Source organism: Ailuropoda melanoleuca, chromosome 7 (assembly GCF_002007445.2).
Source record: "Ailuropoda melanoleuca isolate Jingjing chromosome 7, ASM200744v2, whole genome shotgun sequence".
NCBI lineage: Eukaryota > Metazoa > Chordata > Mammalia > Carnivora > Ursidae > Ailuropoda > Ailuropoda melanoleuca.
The window spans coordinates 48,802,003-48,825,715 of record NC_048224.1 but is presented as its reverse complement, the minus strand read 5'-3'; the positions used below and the strand labels follow the sequence as shown (position 1 = coordinate 48,825,715).

The 23,713-nt window shown below is 40.8% G+C and overlaps 2 protein-coding genes across 2 annotated transcripts; both read right to left on the bottom strand.

Annotated features, from left to right (window-relative positions):
- Window positions 1-832: 832 nt before the first annotated feature.
- LOC100484315 (olfactory receptor 1G1) lies at window positions 833-1,774 on the bottom strand. Its single transcript, XM_002930726.2, has one exon. It carries the CDS (start codon window positions 1,772-1,774, stop codon window positions 833-835), a length of 942 nt encoding a protein of 313 aa, XP_002930772.1.
- Window positions 1,775-9,593: 7,819 nt separating this feature from the next.
- Window positions 9,594-17,998, bottom strand: LOC100484569 (olfactory receptor 1L4). The gene is made up of 2 exons (XM_011217582.2): window positions 17,907-17,998; window positions 9,594-10,530 (listed from the first exon to the last, which is right to left on the bottom strand). The coding sequence occupies exons 1-2, from the start codon at window positions 17,996-17,998 to the stop codon at window positions 9,594-9,596; spliced, it is 1,029 nt and encodes a 342-aa protein (XP_011215884.2).
- Between the last annotated feature and the right edge of the window lie 5,715 nt (window positions 17,999-23,713).

Here is a 23,713-nt window from a genome sequence, read left to right as displayed (position 1 = left end):
GTAATTAGAAAAAGATAGGTGGGAAATACTGTAAAATATTATCAATGATTTCCTGTATAAGGAGGGGTAGTGAATGTTTTATTTTTTCCTATTTGTTTATGTTTTACAGATTTACTGTAACAAGCATGTATCATTCTGCAGTCGAGACAAATCAAGTAACCCAGGTTTAAAACCAAAGAGTCAAGGACTTGTCCATAACTAATAATCACTCTTTGTCACAGTCTTAGATCTTGATTCCTGTAATGTGTTTTGGGGCTAGTCCTGTGATCTGTCTGTGCCTAGTTTTCCCCCTAGGATTATTCTTGTTCTCTGAGTCCCAGCGAATAGTGTGTCTTCTTGGTTCAGCCTTCTCTGTGTGTAGGTTAGCCCCTCTCAGTGAGTTGCTTCCAAAGCTGGGCTTGGAAATGGTCCCTGAAAGTCAGAGCACTTGACCCTTCCAACTCTTGTGAGCATTGCTTATAGGTGAGTGGGACGTACAGTCCCACTCAGTCATAGACTGAGCTGGTACCTGGCTTCGTCCGAGATCCCGAGATCTGTCTGATGTTCTTCTTTTGGTGATTCCCACCGTGTGGTTTGAATCTGCCTGGAACCTGTACCCACTGATCAAGTCACCCTGTAGGGATTTCCGGCCACTCCTTCCAGGTTGTAGCTGTGTCCTTGGCCAGTTGATCTTATTCTACTTCTGTCCAGCCAGGCATTCTCTGTTTGTTGACCCTGCTCACGGTGCCAAGCATCCATCCTGCCTTGAGCTTGAGTTTTCAAAATTGCAATGGACAAGTGCAGGGAGAAGGCATTTCAGAGAGCCTGAGCTTCCAGTCTGGGGCAAGACCCTTTACAGAGTAGAGCATCTTCTCAAGCCTGAGATTCTCCACAGAGCCCCCTTCATGTCCCTGTTCCTCAGGCTGTAGATGAAGGGGTTCAGCATGGGGGTGACCATCGTGTATACCACAGATGCCACCATTCCCGTGTCTGCTGAGTAGGAGGATGAGGGCTGGAAATACACGAGAAAAAGTGTCCCATAGAAGAGAGTGACCACTGACAGGTGAGAGCCACAGGTAGAAAAGAGTTTGTGCTTCCCTCCAGCTGAGGGGATCCTGAGGATGGTGTGCATGATGTGGGCATAAGAGACCAGGACACAGGTGAGAGGAATCATGCCCGTGAAAACTGCTTCAGTTAACATCGTGACCTGATAGATCTGGGTGTTTGAGCAGGCAAGTTTGAGGAGTGGGGGTACATCACAGAAAAAGTGTGGGATGGAATGGGAGGCACAGAAGGAGAACTGAGACATGAGGAGGGTGAGTGAGAAGGCCAGGAGGTGGGCACAGAGCCAGAATGCGGTGACCAGCAGCAGGCAGTGTTGGGGACACATGATCATGGTGTAGTGGAGAGGAAGGCAGATGGCCACGTAGCGGTCATAGGACATGACGGCCAGCAGGAAGTCATCCAGTAGGGTCAATGCCATAAAGAAGTACATCTGCATAAGGCACCCAGTGTGGGAGATTGTGTGTTGTTGTGTCTTAATGGTCACCAGCACCTTGGGGACAATGGTGCAGGAAAAGCAAGTCTCAACGAAGGACAGATTGGCCAGGAAGAAGTACATGGGGGTGTGGAGGTGCTGGTCAGAAACTATGGCAAGAATGATAAGCAGGTTCCCCAACATGGTGACCAGGTACATGGCCAGGAAGAGCCCAAAGAGGAGAGGCTGCTGCTCTGGGTGGTGAGAGAAGCCCAGGAGCAGGAAGTCAGAGATGCTGGTTTGATTTCTAATTGCCATTTATAGTAGCAGAATTGCAGGAAAATCTTGCTTAAATGTACATAGACTCCAACAAGTTATATCATTCAAAGCCTTTCCTCTGTTTTCTATGTTCTTTTCAAAGGTCACTAAAATGCACTCCTGTCTCTCGTTGGTGGGCACGTTAAGCATGTACAGAGCTAAGAACTATGGACAGTAGAAACAGGAGATCTTTTTGGGTGTGAACTTTGCATTTTAGGTGTCTCATAAGTTGTCCTGTAGACTTCCTGGATGAGGCTGAACTGGAGCTTCGCTAGGAAGAAACTTCCCAGGTCTTAGTCCACTCTCTACTTTTTTAAAAGCGAAAATCTGAATCTCATAGGCTTAGAGGTCTGAATAAGATATCCTGGGGATGGGCATTTACTAGACAATTATTAAGGAGAGTCCTCACTGTCTAAGCCCTCATTACTTTCTATATTTTGGGTAAATTATTTACATTCTTTGAGCTTCATTTTCTTTACCTGTAAGATGTAGACATAAACCGACTGTATAGGACTGTTGAATGCATCAAAATTCCAGAATCACTTGAAGGTTTTTTCAGGACCTGTGATATAAAATCCAAATTGAGAGATTTTATCTCATGCATTTGGATGGAATAGGATGAACACCCAAACAGGCAATGCCAGCCCGTGATAATGTCCTTCTCTTTCAAGTGGTGATAAGATACATTCCCTCTGGATCAGACAAAACTTCACTGGGCCCCTGCCTCCTTGTGGGCCATGATGTTGAACAAGTCTGCTCAGTGTTTCTGGCCTCAGTTTCTGTATCTGCCTAAAGAGGATAATAATGCCAAAATCAGAAGGTTGTTGAGGATTAAATTAGATAAGGATTGTACAGAACTATAACAGTGACTGGCTTATATCAAATGCTCATCAAATAGTAGCTTTCCCTGATATTATTGTTTTCTCTTGACAGAGTTAACAAAAGGAGGGTGCCTTCTGGAGTGACCGACTAGTCCTCTATGTTTGCCCAGGACTTTTCTATCCTCTTTCAAAACTGAACATCTCACTTCTGGGAAACGCCCTCAATCCTGAGCAAATTGAACTTTTTCTTGGCCCCTGTCTGTGGGAAGTTGAGTTTTGAAAACTGTAAAGTTTCATGTATAGAGTTGTAAGTGCCATTGTCTCCAATATCATCATCATGGTCTTGGGTGGCAATGGCTCTGACCTACCATGACAAAGCTTGCACTTGGACATGTGACATGTGCAGGTCCAGGTTTGAGTCCCAGGTATACCATCTTGGTCAAATCATTTACCTTCTCAGAACCTTAATTGGAAAATGAGTCTAAATAAATCTATTGCATTTCCTTTTCAACAATTCCTTGGCGATTCAGGGCCTTTTCTGTTTCTGTATAAATTTAAGGGCTATTTGTTCCAGTTCTTTGAAAAATGTCATTGGTATTTTGATCGGGATAGCATTGAAAGTATAGATTGCTCTGGGTAGCATGGACATTTTAACTATGTTAATTCTTCCAATCCATGAGCATGGAATATTTTTCCATCTTTTTGTGTCTTCTTCAATGTCTTTCAAGAGTGATTTATAGTTTCTAGAATATAGATCCTTTACGTCTATGGTTAAGTTAATTCCAAGGTAACGTATGGTTTTTGGTGCTATTGTAAATGGGATGGATTCCCTAATTTCTCTCAATGCCGGATTTCAAGCTGTACTACAAANGCCAGATTTCAAACTATACTACAAAGCTGTGATCACAAAGACAGCATGGTACTGGCACAAAAACAGACACATAGACCGATGGAACAGAATAGAGAATCCAGAAATGGACCCTCGGCTCTTTGGGCGACTAATCTTGATAAAGCAGGGAAAAAATCTGGTGGAAAAAAGACAGTCTCTTCAATAAATGGTGCTGGGAAAATTGGACAGCTACATGCAAAAGAATGAAACTTGACCACTCTCTCACACCATACACAAAAATAAACTCCAAATGGATGAAAGACCTCAATGTGAGACAGGAATCCATCAAAATTCTAGAGGAGAACATAGGCAACAACTTCTATGACATCGGCCAGAGCAACCTTTTTCACGACACATCTCCAAAGGCAAGAGAAATAAAAGATAAAATGAACTTATGGGACTTTATCAGGATAAAGAGCTTCTGCACAGCCAAGGAAACAGTCAAAAAAACTAAGAGACAGCCCACGGAATGGGAGAATATATTTGCAAAGGACACCACAGATAAAGGACTGGTATCCAAGATCTACAAAGAACTTCTCAAACTCAATACACGAGAAACAAATAAACAAATCATAAAATGGGCAGAAGATATGAACAGACACTTTTCCAATGAAGACATACAAATGGCTAACAGACACATGAAAAAATGTTCAAAATCATTAGCCATCAGGGAAATTCAAATCAAAACCACACTGAGATACCACCTTACGCCAGTTAGAATGGCAAAGATAGACAAGGCAAGAAACAACAATTGTTGGAGAGGATGTGGAGAAAGGGGATCCCTCCTATATTGTTGGTGGGAATGCAAGTTGGTACAGCCACTCTGGAAAACAGTGTGGAGGTCCCTTAAAAAGTTAAAAATTGAGCTACCCTATGATCCAGCCATTGCACTACTGGGTATTTACTCCAAAAATACAGATGTAGTGAAGAGAAGGGCCATATGCACCCCAATGTTCATAGCAGCTCTGTCCACAGTAGCTAAATCTTGAAGAAGCCGAGATGCCCTTCAACAGAGGACTGGATTAAGAAGTTGTGGTCCATATATACAATGGAATATTACTCAGCTATCAGAAAGAACGAGTTCTCAACATTTGCTGCAACATGGACGTCACTGGAGGAGATTATGCTAAGTGAAATAAGTCAAGCGGAGAAAGACAATTATATGGTTTCTCTCATGTATGGAACATAGGAACTAGGAAGATCGATAGGAGAAGAAAGGGATAAAGAAAGGGGGGNAAAGAAAGGGGGGTAATCAGAAGGGGGAATGAAGCATGAGAGACTATGGACTCTGAGAAACAAACTGTGGGCTACAGAGGGGAGGGGGGTGGGGGAATGGGATAGGCTCGTGATGGGTAGTAAGGAGGGCATGTATTGCATGGTACACTGGGTGTTATACGCAGCTAATGAATCATCGAACTTTACATCAAAAACCAGGGATATACTGTATGGTGACTAACATAATATAATAAAAAAATATTAAAAAAATAAATCTATTGCAAATACTTCTGATAACTTAAAAAAAATGAGCTAGGGTATGCTGTCCTATTAATTGTTGTGAAGATTGTTTCACTCCTCGAGTGGAGGTAGACTGGTTTTGGAAGCACTTGTGATCCAGTGAGCTGAAAGTGAGTTGTCCATGCATAGTCCAGGGGTTCTGAGCAGTATTATTGCACAGCTACAATGTCTTGGCCATTGCGGGGGGCTTGGGGCCCCTGATCTGGACTGACTTCAGGCCGGACTCTCAGGGAATTCATGGATATCAAGTCAAGGCTGTCCTTATGGTGGTTAAGCGAGCCAGGTTGTAGTTGGCTGAGAGCAGGAAGGGACAGGAAAGGAGGAAAGAATACGGGAGGAGGAGGAAGAGCAAGGGTGCATGTGTGTGATCAATGTCTCCCATTTCTACCCCTTCAGGTCTTACCTGGAAATTCTGACCATCCTCAGATTTTGTCACCATCACTAGGTCTTCGGTCTGTCTCGCCTATTTGGTTTGCCTTCCCTTCTCCTCAAGAGGGCTTGCTATGGGGCACCTGGGTGATGCAGTCAGTTAAGCATCCAACTCTTGGTTTCAGCTCAGGTAGCAAATTTGGGGTCATGGGATCGAGACCCACGTCAGACTCTATGCTCAGTGCGGAGTCCGCCTGGGACCCTGTCTCTTCCTCTCCCTCTGCCCCTCCCCCACCTCTAAAACAAATAAATAAATCTTAAAAAAAAAGAGGACTTGCCGCAACCTCAGTGTTCTTCCTCCCCTGTAACAGCAGTGTGGACTAAAGAGTTGGAGCTGGAGCAGCCTTTTCTCAGGAACAGGAGCCAGGAGGAGCTGTGGGCTTTTCACGTGGAGTATCCCCTGCGACCTAATCCCCGATCTCCTAGTTAGAGATAAGATGGGGCAAATGTCCAACCTCCCAGCTGGCCCTTTTGGGCCCTGGATTTGTGAGTCCCAGCAGTGTCATGAGCACCTTTGTCTCAGAGTGACTGGGTCTGTACTCCTGAGAGCACTGCACTTGGTACCCTTGCCCTAGGCACAGCAGGGGAGGGCTCCTTCTCCCCCTGCCCCAACCTGCCATGGAGTCTACACATTCTTATCAGATTCCAGTTCACTTAAAGAAAACCTATCATTTCTCAGGAAATCATAATAATAAATGAATTGGACATGTTTGGGGTAGGGTGGGCTACACAATCATTGTCTTCAAATTCCTATTGTTCTGTATCTAGGAAAAGTGAGCAGACTTATTCCCTGTAACTCCAGAGGGTAGAGAGATGGCTCATCTATAAATACCTGCTGAAGTAATAGAGGCTTCTGCATGCAAGGTTACTTTAAATCTCTTAAATTATGAAATATATCATATATAAAATACAGTGTATAAAACACATAGGACAGTGTTCTTACAGTTTTACCAGCTATGTGTATATGTATTGTTTATATTTGCTTATTTTTGTTTTTTACATGAATGGAACATTTTAGCTTCTTTCACTCAATTTTATGTTTTTAAATTTTTTTTTTATTTCCTGTGGTCAACTAATCTTCAACAAAGCAGGAAAGAATATCCAATGGAAAAAAGACAGTCTCTTCAGCAAATGGTGTTGGGAAAATTGGACAGCCCCATGCAGAAGAATGAAACTGGACCACTTTCTTACACCATACACAAAAATAAACTCAAAATGAATGAAAAACCTAAATGTGAGACAGGACTCCATCAAAATCCTAGAGGAGAACATAGGTAGCAACCTCTTTGACCTCAGCTGCAACAACTTGTTGCTAGACATGTCTCTTAATGCAAGGGAAACAAAAGCAAAAATGAACTACTCACACTTCATCAAGATAAAAAGCTTTTGCACAGCAAAGGAAACAGTTGACAAAACTAAAAGGCAACATATGGAATGGGAGAAGATATTTGCAAATGTCTGATCAATAAAGGGCTAGTATCCAAAATCTATAGAGAACTTACCAAACTCAGCACCCAAAAGACAAAAAAATCCAGTCAAGAAGTGGAGAGAAGACAAAAAAAAAAAGTGGAGAGAAGACATGAACAGACATTTCTCCAAAGAAGACAGACAAATGGCCAACAGTCAAATGGAAAAAGCCTCAAAAGCACTCGGCATCAGGGAAATACAAAACCACTGGGTGTTACATGCACCTGATGAAACTACACTACATCTGAAACTAATGAGGTACTATGTGTTGGCTAATTGAATTTAAATGAAAAAAAAATTGAATTTAATGAAAAAAAAGAAAAGGTACCATAAAAGGAACCACAATGAGACCTCACACCAGTCAGAGTGGCTGAAATTAACAACTTAGGAAACAACAGATGTTGATGAGGATGCAGAGAAAGGGGAACCCTCTTACAGTGCTGGTGGGAATGCAAGCTGGTGCAGCCACTCTGGAAAACAGTATGGAGGTTCCTCAAAAAGTTAAAAATAGAGCCACCCTATGACCCAGCAATTGCACTACTAGGTATTTATCCAAAGGATACAAAAATAGTGACTTGAAGGGGCACCTGCATCCCAATGTTCATAGCAGCAATGTCCACAGTAGCTAAACTGTGGAAAGAGCCAAGATGTCCATCAAAAGATGAATGGATAAAGAAGAGGTGGTGTGTAAACACACACACACACACACACACACACACACACACAGAGTGTAATATTGCTCAGCCGTCAAAAAGGGTGGATTTTCACCATTTGCAATGGTGTGAATGGAACTAGAGGGTATTATGCTAAGTGAAATGTCAGTCAGAGAAAGGTAAATACCAGATGATTTCACTCATGTGGAATTTAAGAAACAAAACATGAACGTAGGGGAAGGGAAGAAAAAATAAAATAAGACAAAATCAGAGAGGGAGACAAACCATAAGACTCTTAACTCTAGGAAACAAACAGCGTTGCTGGAAGGGATGTGCTTGGGGGTATGGGGTAACTGGGTGATGGCATTAAGGAGGGTACTTGATGTACTGAGCACGGGCTGTCATACACAACTGATGAATCACTAAATTCTACCTCTGAAACTAATAATATACTATATGTTAATTAAGCTGAATTAAAAAAACTTAAGAAATTTATATGAGTATAGTTGACACACAATGTTACATTAGTTTCAGGTATACAACATAGTGATTCAACAACTCAATATGTCATGCTGTCCTTACCCCAAGTATAGCTACCATCTCTCACCATACGACACTATTACAATACCATTGACTACATTCCCTGTGCTGTGCCTTTTATTCCTGTGAATTTTTCATTTCATAACTGGAAGCCTGTACCTCCCACTCCCCTTCACCCATTTTGCCCACTCCCCACCTCCTTCCCCTCTGGCAGCCATCAGTTTGTTTTGTATTTATAGTCTGATTCTGCTTTTTGATTACTCTTTTTTTTTTTTTAGATTCCACATATTATAAGTGAAATCATATGGTATTTGTCTTTCTCTGTCTGGCTTATTTCATTTAGAGTAATACCCTCTAGGTCCATCCATGTTCGATTTTACATTTTTGACATTCATTCGTATCGATACTTTTAGCTACAGGTCATTCATTTTCCTGATGCATAAGAAAGGTTCATGCTGTCCTACCTATTATCTTTAAGGCTTTTCATTTTGGAATTCAGAATCTTTCTAATTTTAGAGATATAAGGTTGTACATATTTATGATGATTTGATATGCATATACTTTGTAGAATGATGACCCTAATAAACACAGCCATAATAATGTATGTCTTAGGACACTTGTTACATCATTTAATCCCCACAACAATTCACTTTTCATATGAGAACTGAGGCACAGAGAGGTTAATGTACTTGTCCAAGATCATGGGGTTGGTAATGGTGGATTTGGGCTTCCAGGCCAAGTGGTATAATTTCAGAACTAGGGAACAGAAGCTCAGAGGGGTTAAGTAAATGATTCAAAGTCACTAAATTTAGAATTTTTCCTTTGATGCCCACAACCATGTGGTGAGGTTATTGTATTCATTAGGTAGATGAGGAAAATGAGAGTTCAGGACACTTAGTGGCTTGATTATGGTCACACAATTTGGAGACCAAGTTGTAACTTAAGTTTTCACTCAGAATCTTGGGGGCTTATTACTATGCCGGTGAAGCTGCCTTCTCTGACAGATATGCAAACAGCTTGGAGATGTTATGAGCTGTTCCAAGGGTAACAAGAAAATCCATTAGCCAGACCCAAGGAGTTTGTGCACAAGATGAATAACTCATATGATGAGAACATTGACTTACTGAGGCTTCGTATGAGCTGCCCTATATCCTAACAGATTAAAAAAAATTGCTACAGAAGTTTTTCCAGCTTTTCACCAGGATACTTTATACACAACACTGGTTATGCCTGTGACACACATGAGCCAGAGACTGCAAAAATAAAAAAAGGAAACTGTGTGTCTGATACAGTAAGACATCAATATCTGTGTCTCATTTTATTTATTTTTACCAAAAAGTATAATAACCTATGGCAATTGTCTCATCTCCACTTATTGGACTGTAATTAATTTTGAAGACAGAGCTATGATTAATATGTCTTTGCAATATTTTCATAATTCAGTATAGTTCCTGGCACACAGCAGGTGTTTCATGGGTTCTTGTTGAATGAAAGAATGGGTTTTGCTATTCTGCCCTTCTGATCAGCTTTTTCAAGGCCTGCTTCATGTCCTTATTCCTAAGACTATAGATAAAAGGGTTCAGCATGGGGGTAACGACTGTATAGATGACAGTGATCACACGATCCTTTGTCACTGAGTAGGTGGATGAAGGGCGAATGTACACAAATATTATCGTTCCATAGAATAGTGTCACAACCGTGAGGTGGGATCCACAGGTGGAGAAGACCTTGTACCTGCCTCCCCTGGAAGGGACCCTCAGAACAGCACGGGTGATAAAAACATAAGAGACAATGATCAAGATGAAGGGACTCATGATCACAAAGGAGCCCTCTGTGAAGGCCAAAAGCTCATTGATGGAGGTGTCAGAGCAGGAGAGTGTCAGCAGTGGCTGGACATCACAGAAGAAGTGGTGGATGACGTTGGGCCCACAGAAGGTTAGTCGGGCCATGAGAATCGTGTGGGTGAGTGAGTGGAGGTGGGACAGCACCCAGGATGCCATCACCAGCAGGAGACAGCGCCGGGGGCTCATGGTTGTGGTGTAATGCAGCGGGTTACAGATGGCCATGTAGCGGTCAATAGCCATGGCAGCCAGGAGGAAGCTGTCAGTGATCCCAAAGGCCACAAAGAAATACGTCTGTGTGAGGCACTCGGCAAAGGGAACCTTATTGTTCTTGCTCAACATGGTTGCCAGCATCCTTGGCACAATGACACTTGTAAAGCAGATGTCCACCAGGGACAGGTTGGAAAGGAAGGAGTACATGGGGGTATGGAGGCGGGCATCCCCCCGGATGGCTGCAATAATGAGTGAGTTGCCAGCCACGTTGACCAGATACATGGCGAGGAAGCTGGCAAAGAGCCACCCCTGCTCTTTGGGGTCACTGGTCAGTCCCAGGAGGAGGAATTCAGTGATGTGACTCTGGTTTCCCCTCAGCAGTGATTTCCTGTAAGTAAAAAATATGAAGGAGCATTAGGTGTGTGTCCTCGCTTGGGGTCTTCAGTCTGGTAGAGGAGATATCTTATAACTTTTTCCAGCTTGTGCCCTGCAGAAGGGAGTCATCCATGTAGCTCCCCATATATTTTATGATATGACTTCATGGAATTGGTTTTGGGTACCTTGATTTCAATTCCAACTTTGCATCTGACTAATTTTGTGAACTTGAACAAGGTACTTTATCTCTTATTTTTTTATCCAAAAGACAAAACTTGTAATACCATGTTCTTAGGCTATTCTGATGAAATGTGGTAAAGATCTTTGGAAAAATGTTCCGTAAGTAATCATTTTGCTTCATTTCCCAAGTTGTATCTAAGACACATATTTTGCTGGCCTCAGGTGTTTTGTTTTGTTTTATTGAGAGGGAAAGGAAGAAGGTGGGGAGGGGCAGTGGGAGAGGGAGAGGGAGAGGGAGAGAGAGAATCTTAACCAGGCTCCATGCCCAGTGTGGAGCCCAACATGGGGCTCGATCTCACAGCCCTGAGATCATGACCTGAGCCGAAATCAAGAGTCAGATGCTTAACCAGCTGAGCCACCCAGGTGCACCTGGCCTCAGTTTCTGATTAGCCTGCTAACCTCTTGTTGCTTCTACCTGGTGCTTCTGGCCAGGATTTCTACCTTCTGCTTCTGCTGTGTAAGGAAGGTAGGGTATCCTAAGTTCTCCCTATAGAGATCACATAAATATTATAGAGATTGTATTCTTGCATTCAACATTTCTTGAAAAAAAATGTGGTTTTGGAATGCATTTGAGAATTTAATTATGGCCAAGAAGGTCAGACTAGGAGTGGTTGGGACCTGGAAATTTGGCATGTCCATCAGGGTGTGGAATTGTCTAAGGTAAGTGAGAAGTTAGAGAACTGTCTCTGGTAGAGGAAGCATAGTTACCTAACATTGAGCTTGGTGGTTTAGGGAGATAGGTGGCATCAAGGAAGGCACAGAGGAACTAAATGATGAGTGCTCTTACAGGCAAGAAGAGTGTAAGGGGTGGTAATGCGGGCAATGGAAATGTGGGAAGATACGGTATTCTGGCAAAAACACACTGAGAGGAATGCACAGAAAGGTACTGAGGTTCAGGAATGGGTTCTTTGTCCTCCCAAAGGGCAAGAGCCAAGGAGAATAAGCCAAGGCTCCAGCCTGGCAGGAACCGAGGCACTAGTCATCTACCTACCAGGGTAGGGACTCAGTTGAAGTGGGGCAAGACAAGAAACCATTGGGACATAGAATTAAAACCAGCCAGCAGCCACCTGGGTTGATAGTGAGATGCCGAGTCACAGAACATACACTCAGTATGTCCACCCTGCCTAAGGATAGGATTGGCTTCAGAGAAAAGAGAGACTCTAAGTAGTGGTCAAGTAATCCTAGGTAAGGGAGGATAGAGTTAGGGATGCGGTTTGAATCGGAGAAGTCCATATCCTGTACTCCTTTGTGTCCTCATCATCTTTCTGGTACTTTTGATAATGAGTCAGAAACAAACTAAGTGCTAATGATATGTTTTTAATGCTTAGTGATCGTGAATGAAATTGGTGGCCCTGCTTAGGAGAACTCAGGCCTTTTGTTTCCCTTTAAACATCTGAACAGGTGCATGCATACAGCAGCGTTGTTTTCTGAAGTGTTTCCTTCCTCTCTGAGATACTTGGTGCTTAGAAAGTCTGAATTGGATCCTTCCACTAGGCAAAGGGCCACTAAAGCCATCCACACAGCACCTGGATAGGTCCATGGTGAAAGTGCTACCAAGGCAGGGTCCAAGTCTATTTTGCTCCCCACTGTTTTCCACCTGGCTCATAGTAGTTGTGTAGTAAATACTGGCTGACAGATTGAACAGAAATGTCATCCCTGACCACTCCTTGTAAGACTGTGGGTTTTATATTAGTAACTGGGTGACTAGACTCCTAGAATGGGGACAATTGATGGAAAAAAATTCATGATTAGTTCTGGTTCAGATATTGGAACCAGAGTGGTTCAGATAGTTCCCCTTGGAAATGGGGAAAATAAAATGTCATCTCTTAAAGTTTATTGTTAAGTTCAAATAAGACAGCATATCTGAAAACGTGAGATCTATAATATTCTATGTAAATGTTGCTTATACTACGAATGATATTTCTTATTAGTATTTTGTACCTAATTGTGTACAGCTGAAAAATAGTAGATGCAATCTAGAGGAAGCCAGGCAGAGGGTAAGGGGTGGGTAAGGAAGGGTAGTGTGCTTGTGGGAGGGGACTGGTCACTGGGAGGAGTGTAAGTGCTAAACTGGAGGGGACAACAGAGTGACCACGGTGCAGACCTAGGACAAATTGGCCTTTCCTGGGAAGAGAGGGGAAAAGAACAAAAGTCCTTAGGGATTTTCTGCTCTTTAGGATAATTCTTATTGGAGTGTGTAGTTTTCTAGGGCTACTGTAACAAATTACCATTAACTTAGTAGCTTAAAACAACACAAAATTTTATTTCATAGTTCTTTAGGTCAGAAAGCTGAAAAATCAAGATGTTGACAAGACTGTGCTCCATTCTGGAGACTCCACAGAAGAATCCAGTTCCTTGCCTTTTAAAGCTTCTAGAAACTGTGCACAGTCCTTGGTGAGTGGCTCCTGCCCTTTGTCTTCAATGCCAGCAATGATGGGTGAGTCCTTATGTTACCATCTCTCTGGTTCTCTTTTGCCTCATTCTTCCACATTTAGGGACCCCGTGATTACACTGGGCTTATTTGTGTAATTGAGGATAATCTCTTTATTTTACGGTTTTGGACTTCTGGCTTCCAGAACTGTGAAAGAATACATTTCTGTTGTTTTAAGCCACCAAGTTTGTGGTAATTTGTTACAGCAGCCCTAGGAAAATAAGATAGAAGTCCCATAAAATATCAGTGAAATAGACCCCTTGGCAAGACTAATCACACACACAAAAAAGAATGCCTGAAAAAATCATCAAGAAAGGAGAAATTATTTCAGGCATTAGGGATAAAATAATAAGTCTTACGAAATTGAAAATTTAATGGAAAATTTAAATGAAAGGAGTACATTCTTCTAGAAACATACAAAATGTACAAGAATTATTTGAATAGACTAATCAATTATTGAGAAATTATAAATGGTGGTCAAAAACCTTCCCTTTCAAAAAATACCTGGCTCAAATGGCTTTAAGTTAAGTTCTACCAAATAGCTAATTCTATTTTATGCAAATTATCCCAGAAACTAGTAAACGGAGGGAAGAGGGTGACCTCCTGGCCCATTTTATAAGATTAGTGCAATACTGAGTCCAAAACCAGAATAAGAAAGGAAAACTACAAGTCCATTTTGTTTTCGTATATAATCTTAAATATGTAAAATTTTAAATAAAGCAATTGTTAAATGAATCCAAGATAGCACTCAAAATATTACGTCATGAACAAGTGGGATTTGGCCCAGTGATGGAGATTTCACAAAACTCTGTTGGCATACTTCTTCACATTAATAGAAGAAAGGAGAATAATATTACATGACAATTTTCATTGAAACAGAACATTTTGCAGAGTTCAACATCTGTCTACAATGACCTCTGTTTGATAACTAGGAAGAGGGGATATTCTTAATTTGGTAAAAGCTTTCTATACCCAAACCCTACACTAAATGGATAAACCTTAGAAATATTCTTTTTAAGATGAGGAACAAGATTAGGATATCCATTATCACCACAAATGTTAACCATAGTATTGGAAATTTTGTCTAACACTATAGGAAAAGAAAAAGGTGGTAAAGGGATGGAAGGGAAAAAAATAAAACTTTCATTATTTAAAGAAGATAGGATCATCTTGGAAAAAAGAATAGAATCAATTAACAAACTATTAGAACCAATTAAGTGAGTCCAGCAGAGTGGCTGGGTACATGAGCAATATAAAAAATCAATAGCATCTCTTTGGAATAGAATATAAATAACCAATAGAATAGACTAGAAATAACCAATCAGAATATGTAGTAATACATAAGATGTTATTCATGATTGCAACACAAACTCTAAAGCTCTAGGAATTAATTTATCCAAGAATACACGAAACTACTATGTGGAAACAAAGTCTAATAAAGGACTTATAGATGATTAAAATGAGTGGCGAGAAATCCATCTTCTTGGATGGAATGAATAATATTACAAAGATGTTATTTCCCACGTTAATCTATAAGTTTAATTTAATCTCCATCAAAATATCTGTTGGATTTTTTGAAGTCATTGATAAATTTAGTCTCAAATTTACATATAACAATAAAGATCAGGAAGTAAGTCATACTTGAAAATAGAAAGTAAAAAGAGGGCATTTGTCTTATTAGAGATTAAGAATAACAAACATTCCTAATAATAAAACAGTGTGGTTTGGGTGCAAGAATAGGTAAAAGACCAATGGGAAAAACTAGATAGCTCAGAGAGAGACCTGTATTTATATAACAACTTAATACAGAAAAATGGTGGTACTAAAAACCAGTGGGATAAAGGATAGAATGTTTGGAAGTATTGGGAACATTGGCTTATTATTTTGAAAATTATAAGAAAAATTGCTATCTAATATCATGTATAAAGGTGGAATCAGTTGGATTATGGCTTATCTGTGGTAACGCATGAATCTGTAAAGTTAATGGAAAAAAACCGTAGGAGAATATCTATGAGCTAGAGGGGAAAAAAGTCTTAAATAAGACACTTGTCCTTAAAAAAGGCAAAAATAAATTGTAGCATAATTATGAATAAAGGTAACAGACATATGAAAGGCTGGGAGATGATATTTGCAATGTATAACAAGTAAGGTACTAATAGGTGGAATAGGCAATAATCACTTTCACATCAGAAAGAGAAATCTATAAATCTCAATAGAAAAATGAGCAAGAAAGCCAAAAAGGCCAATAAGCCTATGAAGAAACGTTCAAATCCGTTGGTTATCAGAGAAATGGCAAAATAGACAATGAGATTTCACTTTACATTTGTTAGCCTGGCAAACATTAAAAAGGAGAATATAGGCAGCTCTTGCAAAGGGATATGGCCATGTAGGGATCCTTGGGCACTGCTCATTGGAATGTAAAACCTGTACATGTAAAACAATAAACTTGTAAAAACAATGCTCAAAGAACAAACTGGCATGATTTAGTCAAGTTAATGAATATCCCATGGCCCTGCAATCCTGCTCCTAGATGGATCCCAGAGAGATTGGTACACAGGCAAATAAAAGCTTATGGAGGAGGATATGTCTGCAGTAACGGGGAGTTTGCAGCAGCCTGGATGTCCGTCACTAGGCTGGTAAATGTGGATAGGAGCACACCGTGGGTATAGAACAGCTGTCTAGAAATGGCATACTAGAATTACTCATAGCCACACTGATAGACTTTAAAAAACATAATCTGAGTGAAAAAGTAAGAAAACGAATGAGATCTATAACACAAGAATGTTTTATATAAATTAAAAATGCAACAAACGGTAATCACTTCATGATGTGTACGTAGATCAATACATCACATTGTGCAGCTCAAAAATAATTTAAAAATGCAATGAAATAACAAGGATATCCATACAAAAAGTTGAACACTAAGCATATTAGAATGGAGGAGGGCAGCAGTGGGGAGTGGGTATAAATGTTCATGAGTGAGTGAGGAAGCAAACAAAAGGAAGAGGGGCCTAGTGTTGGCAGTAGTCCATGAACTGGGGGTATGTGTTTAATTCAACCCTTTGCATTTGAAGTCTGTGAATAAGAAAAAGAATATCAAGTCTTAAATAAAACTCAGGGATTTCTCTTCCTTTCTACTCAGAGCGTGAACCTATCAGAAACACAGATGACAGGTCATCCCTCTAAAATATTGCCAGTAAATGGAGTCCGCTGTTTCCTAAATTATGCCTCTTGTCCCTTTGCAATCCTAATTGGATAAGTCCATACATCTTGGATTGAAATGCAAGAGCCAAGCATTCTGCTAAACCTGGCAGTACCAGCATCCTGTTAGCTGGCTTTTCTCTTCGTTAATGATATTAGGTATGCTTTTCTTTCATGGGTTGATGGGTTGGTTTATAATTCACTTAACAAATTTTCACCAAGAGCCAAGAGATAACCTAAGCTTTGGGAGCACAGAAGAATCAGATACCATGATAGCCCTTCTGATGTTTGAAAACAATGACCATGTCCCCAGGTTTCTTCTCTGGCTGAAATTCCCCCAGTTCCTTCCAATCCTTACCCAACTGGACTTGGTATTAAGTCATCCCACCATCTACAGTCGCCTTTTTAAGCTTCTGGCTGGCATGGCTAAAGCTCCCTGTGCGATGGTCAAGTATTTCCTTTTAGAATGTAAATTCCTGGGGGACATTTATAAAATTCTAGGTTGTTGGAGATGGAAGTGAACTTACAATTTACCCATTTTGTAAGTTTCCAAACTGCTTCTCTGGGGACTCGGGCCACCCCAAGAGGGATCAGGAAGCTGAGGGGAAGGCTGAATGGGAGGTTCTCTGGATTTCTTTTTCTTTTTCTTTCTTTCCTTTTTTTTTTTTTTTAAGATTTTATTTATTTATTTATTTGCCATAGAGAGACAGCCAGCGAGAGAGGGAACACAAGCAGGGGGAGTGGGAGAGGAAGAAGCAGGCGCCCAGCGGAGCAGGGAGCCCGATGCAGGGCTCGATCCCAGGACTCTGGGATCACACCCTGAGCCAAAGGCAGACTCCAGAACCTTGCGGTCACGCCCTAAGCCAAAGGCAGACGCTTAATGACTGAGCCACCCAGGCGCCCCTGGATTTCTTTTTCTAATCAGAGCAATTCGGCTATCGATGTGTTTTACACATTGAATTACCGCATAAGAAATATTATGAAGATGTAGTTGAAAACAGTGTACTCATTTTATGTAGGGAAAACTTGAGGCCCAGAGAACAAATGATTTACCCAATACCACAGTCTCCCTTACCACTCTCCTGTGTCAGCTCATGGCCCATGCTATTCTGAAGGTGTTCAGGGGTCAGGGTAAGGCCATAGAATCTGGAGTCTTCCTCAGCAGACCTGGCTTTGAGGACAGCTGGGGGCCAGGCTGGGTCTCCCTGACAGCATCAGAACAGCTACATCAGTTTTATTCCAAGTGCAGAACTTCTTTCCTGGAGGTCTTACTCGCCACTAAAAAATCTTTCCTGTGTTAATTAAATGGAGAAGGAGAAATAGAGGGGTGTGGAGACCATGGCATTGGAAGCTTAGGTATTTGACCTGATTTGTGGTTTCAGCTGTGCTGAGTCTCGGATTTTGTCCTTGTAAAAAGAGGATGTAGGATGTCATACAAAATGATTTCTTAGTTTCTAATGCTCCAGGGTTTGTAGGATTTGGGCATAAGGATGGGGTGGAAGATAACAGCTACTTACTCAGAAAAGGGCCGGTGACCTCTAGGGTGGCCATTCAAGAGTCCAGGCATCTTCTCCTCAGCCTTACTGGCCTTGGTGATTAATGGGGACATGCGGACTGGTGAGATAGAGCTTTCATATCAAGTGAGGAAGGACAAGATCCGGGCTTGGTGTGGGAGCTGACAGAACTCACTACACCCTGAATGTTGTGAGTGTGATTGTCGTCTCAGACACTTCTCTTCCTTTAGAGAAGTAGTCTTTCAGTGTAGCCTCAGGCATCTGGAACCCAAGGCTTTCTCCCATCCCCAGCTACCATCACTGGCATCTGCCAATTTACTCAAATGATGAGGAAGGGTGAAGACCTGGAAGGAGGTGATTGCCTTTCACATAAATCACCCCAAGGAGGCAGACAGTGTTTCCATCCACTGCCCCCAGGGGAGCTCATTAAGAAGGAAGCCTTGGGGAAAACAGTAGAGACTAAGGAATCTCTGCATTCCAGGGTGACAAGTTTCTTTGAATCTCACATAATTAGTGGCTTGTTACCATTGTAATTTTGAGGAGATTGAGGTAGGTAAATGGAGAAGGCTTGGACTTGGGGCCATCCCTGGGATGCTGGGGAATGATGTGTGGTGCCATGGAAAGGATCTTGAGTGAAGATTCTTGGGTTCTAGTCAGCTCAGTGAGTAGTCATGATTTGGAGCAAACTCTTAGCCTCTCTGAATTTTAGGTTTGTCATCTAGATTTTAGTACCTGTATGGCAGAGCGGGTTGCCTGGAGAATTAAATAAAGTCAAGAATATATTCATATAATAATAATAATAATAAATTTATCAAATGCTTATGTAACATTTTATATGTCTTTTTTTGGTAACTCTTCAAGTGCAGTGTTCTTGTTTTTGCAGATGAGGGAAAAGTGAGGCTCAGTCTTATTAAATAACTTCCTCAAAGTCCCATAACTAGGAAGTGCTGCAGTTCAAATTCAGGGTTCTCTCACTCCTGTATTCCACACGTATTCTACTTTGTTATGTGGAGACTACAGCTACGAATGTCTTTGATGGCTTCCTCTCATTTTCACCTTTAAGGTGCTAGACCATCTTCAGATGTCCTGCAAATTTATCTACTTTTCCCTCCATTCTGGTAATCCTGACCAAACTCTTCCTCTACTGATGAAATGGCTCATTGAGAGGTAGGGCCGTATCCTCTTTTTAGTATACCAGTGCATCCCCTCAACATCTAGCACAGAGTCTGGCCCATAGTGGGCATTCAAAACCATCTGTTGAAGTAATAAGTAATATACAAGGATAATATTTCTTTTTAAAATTTTTGTGAAGAATTTCAAAAGTAATTCCAAACCAGAATAAATTCTTGTTGCTGTGCTACCAAAACAATAATTATGTTTATAAAGTGTTTTAAGACTTCAGATAAAGGAATATATTAAGCCCAGGAACAGCAAACAGAGGGACTTAAAGAGGGACTCGTACCATATCTGATATAATGCAGCCATTGTATCATCAGCTTCTCAGGATGAGAAAGCCAGAAAGTACTCTGAAAGTGGTTTTGTATTTAGTTATGTTGCTCCTTTGATTAAAACCTTCAGTTCATTTACTCATTCAGTACTATATTAGATGCTAGAATAAAGAAATCAGTCACACCAGGTGAGTCCTTATTCATACATTCTAGAGGGGAAAGAGACATGTCATTACAACATGGAGTGATCAGTCTTATACAATAGGAATATGTAGGAGTCTTAAGGGTAGGGAAGAATGAGCATTGAATTATGGTCGGGTGAAGCTGGGGGTTAGAGATGGGTTGAGAAAAGCATTTAGAGTAGAAATGACACTTGAGCTGATTCCTGAAAGTGTAAGTAAAAGATGGCCAAAGAGTCAATTGTGGAAGAACTTTGATGGCAGAGGGACCACCTTGCAGGCAGACATACTATGTCTGGGGATCTGAAAATAGTCATGTGACTCGAGTTTAGAATGAATATGTTGGAGTGACCAGAGATGAAGCTGGAATGTTAGGCTTGCTATATTTATTGAAAATAATTCAACTCCTTAGCTTGCCATTCATAGCTTTCCATGAGCTAGTCCTATTCCTATTTTTCATCACCTATTAGTACTTCCTGAAGCCATAGCCATCCTTGACTTCTTGCCATTCTTTGCACCCAATTGCCATGTGGATTTGCACGTGCCATTCACCTGGCACTAATCCACCTAGCCTCTCCATCTTTGCTTTCTTGGAAAATTTTGTCTTCCAAGTCTAGCCTTCCTCTGCTGTGAAAGCTTGCCATAGTTACTCACCTTTAAATATGACTCATTTGGTATTTCCTTTGATTCATGTAGTGCTGGCTTTTCCACAGTCACATGGACACTCCCTTTCTATCTGGTATGTTTTTATTTGTGTTCTTGCTTCATTTTCCTTGATAGATTACCAACTCTTGGAGGGCAGGACACATCAGAGTGGGATGAAGCAGTTCACCCAGTACCCAATCCAATCCCCCTTCTCCTTACCTACCTTTAGAATACAGGCTGTAAAAATTATACATTGGATTTTCAGCCAGTATTTCAGCTGGAGGAGTCAGTCTCAGGCAATGAGAAGATGTAAGCATAAGTCATACATTGCTATCCCTTCCCTTTCTCTTTTTTATTGCCTTTAACTATTTTAGTTGGATCTGAAGTAGCCATCAAATGAAGAGTCAAGAGATTGAGTCATGTACCGTATCTGACATCACTGAGGCATGGACCTAATGCTAGCAGCCATCTCCTCTGATCTCTGGGGGGGGGGTAGGATATAAACACTCCCCGCCCAATTGATTAAGCCATTGTGGTCATGTTTTCCATTACTTTCAGCCAAATGTGAATCCAAGTTATACAGAGAACTTTGAGAAACTCAGAGTAGTAGAGAGATGGATCTAGACAGAGGAGACACATACTTGAGCAGAGTCCATGCTTGCGTGGACAAGCAGGGTGTGATCATGGGAGGCTATCAGGGCAGATAAAGTATTTGGAGGTGACAGATAATGGGTCACAATTCAGGCAAGTAGTATTCTTGGGAAGGTCTAGTAACAGGGAGGCTATGAATAGGCTACATGTTTTGGCTCTTTTGTTTCCCTTAGTGAATCTCGGCATATTCAGCCCTTGTTCTAGTCTAGAGTAGTAAAGCATTCATAGTGGGTGAGATCTTAAATATCACTGGTCACTCTTTGACAATTAATTTTCTATCATATCATCCATCATTTTCTGGTTCACCCCTGTGGTGAAAAGCTCACTTCTGCCCTATCCATCTTTAGGCAGCACCAGGATTTGTTCAGGTGCTTGGGATTGTTCTAGCCTTATTCTCTTCCTTGTACCCTGTGATGACAAGTACTCGGCTCCTCACCCATTGTAAACATTCTCCTTCTCCTAGCTTTGCAGGACCAGCTGCTCTAGTCTCCTTTTGACCTCTCATTCATCTGGTTTACAACTTATTTGCCAAGGAGAATGACAGACACATCTGGAGTCTAATGAACACTTCAGTGTTTATGAGCTAAAGTTTTTAATCATTTGTCAGGTATTATAATTCACTTCAACTCAGAAAAATGATTTCAAACAATTCTTATTTCTCAGCTTTATTGAGGTATAGTTGACAAATACCAATTGTATATATTTAAGGTATACTACTTGATGTTTTGATATATGTATGCATGGTGAAATGATTGCCACACTCAAGCTAATTGACAGACTCATCACCTCACATAGTTACCATTTTTGTGTGTCTGGTGAGAACACTTAAGATCTACCCTCTTAGCAAATTTCAAATGTACGATACAGTATCATTAACTGTAGTCACTATGCCCTAAATTAGATCTCAAGAATTTATTCATCTCTCATCACTGAAACTTTATACCCTTCGACCAGCTTCGCACAATTCTACGGTTGTGACATTACCAGTCAAGGCTCATCTCATGATTATCAAGCACATGTTATTTACTCAGTGTCAGTAACGAGCCAGGCTGAAAAGTGATGTGCATTTTTCCCACCTATATTCCTTTGGCTAGAACTCAGTTCCTTGGCCATATTTAACTCTAAGAAAGCCTGGGAAATGTGGAATAGCTGTGCTCACAGGAGGAAAAAGCCAAGGCTTTTGAGTGTCATTTGAAAAAGATCTGAATTTAGAGAGAGACAGAAGTGTTGATGTGTGTGAGTATCTGCAGAAAAAGCATTTCAGACAGCAGAAATAGTGAATTCAAAGGGCCTGAGATGGAAGCCATCCATGTTTATTTAAGGAACACCAGAGATCAGTGTTTTTGGAGGGAAGTAGGTGAAGAAGGGGGCCAAAAGAAGTATCCAAAATCTATAAAGAACTTATAAAACTCAACACCCCAAAAATAAAAAAAAGAAATAGGAAGTCAAGAAATAGGAATAGAACATGAACAGACATTTCTCCAAAGGAGACATACAAATGGCTAACAGACACATGAAAAAATGCTCAATGTCACTCATCATCAGGGAAATATAAATCCAAACCACAATGAGATACCACTTTACACTGGTCAGAATGGCTAAAATTAACAACTCAGGAAACAACAGGTGTTGGCAAGGATGCAGAGAAAGGGGAACCCTCTTACACTCCTGGTGAGTATGCAAACTGGTGCAGCCACTCTGGAAGACAGTATGGAGGTTCCTTAAAAAATTAAAAATAGAGCTACCCTATGACCCAGCAATTGCACTACTAGGTATTTATCCTACTATTTATGCACCCCAATGTTTGTTTGTTTATTTATTTATTTATTTATTTTACTTTATTCTATTTATTTTTTAAGATTTTTTATATTTATTTTTTCCCTTATTTTATTTTTTATTGAGGTACAACTTACATACAGTAAATTCATTCTTTTTTTGTGCAGAGTTCTGAGTTTTAAAAATGTATACAATCATATAAGCACCACCACAATCAAGACAGAAATTGTCATCATCCAAGCATATTCTTGTGCCCCTTTTTACTCAAATGATTTTTTAAAATTATAATAATATTTTTTATTATATTATGTTAGTTACCATACAGTACATCCCTGGTTTTTGATGTAAAGTTCCGTCATTCATCCGTTGTGTATAACACCCAGTGCACCATGCAATACGTGCCCTCCTTACTACCCAATCACCAGCCTATCCCATTCCCCCACCCCCTTCCCCTCTGAAGCCCTCAGTTTGTTTCCTTGAGTCCATAGTCTCTCATGGTTCATTCCCCCTTCTGTTTACCTCCCCTTTCTTTATCCCTTTCTTCTCCTACCGATCCTTCTACTTCTTATGTTCCATAAATGAGTGAAGCCATATGATAATTGTCTTTCTCTGCTTGACTTATTTCACTTAGCATTATCTCCTCCAGTGCCATCCACGTTGCAGCAAATGTTGAGAAATTGTTCTTTTTGATGGCTGAGTAATATTGTCCATTGTATATATGGACCACATCTTCTTAATCCAGTCATCTGTTGAAGGGCATCTCAGTTCCTTCCACGATTTAGCTATTGTGGACAGTGCTGCTATGAACATTGGGGATATGCACCCCAATGTTTAGAGCAGCACTGTCCACAATAGCCAAACTGTGGAAAGAGCCCAGATGTTCACTGACTGATGAATGGATGAAGATGTAGTATATATACATAGTGGAATATTACTCAGACATCAAAAAGAATGAAATCTTGCTATTTGCAGCAATATGGATGGGAGTAGAGTGTATTATGTTAAGTGAAATAAGTCAGTCAGAGAAAGACAAATACCATATGATTTCACTCACATGTGTAATTTAAGAAACAAAACAGATGAACATAGGGGAAGGGAAGGAAAACTAAGA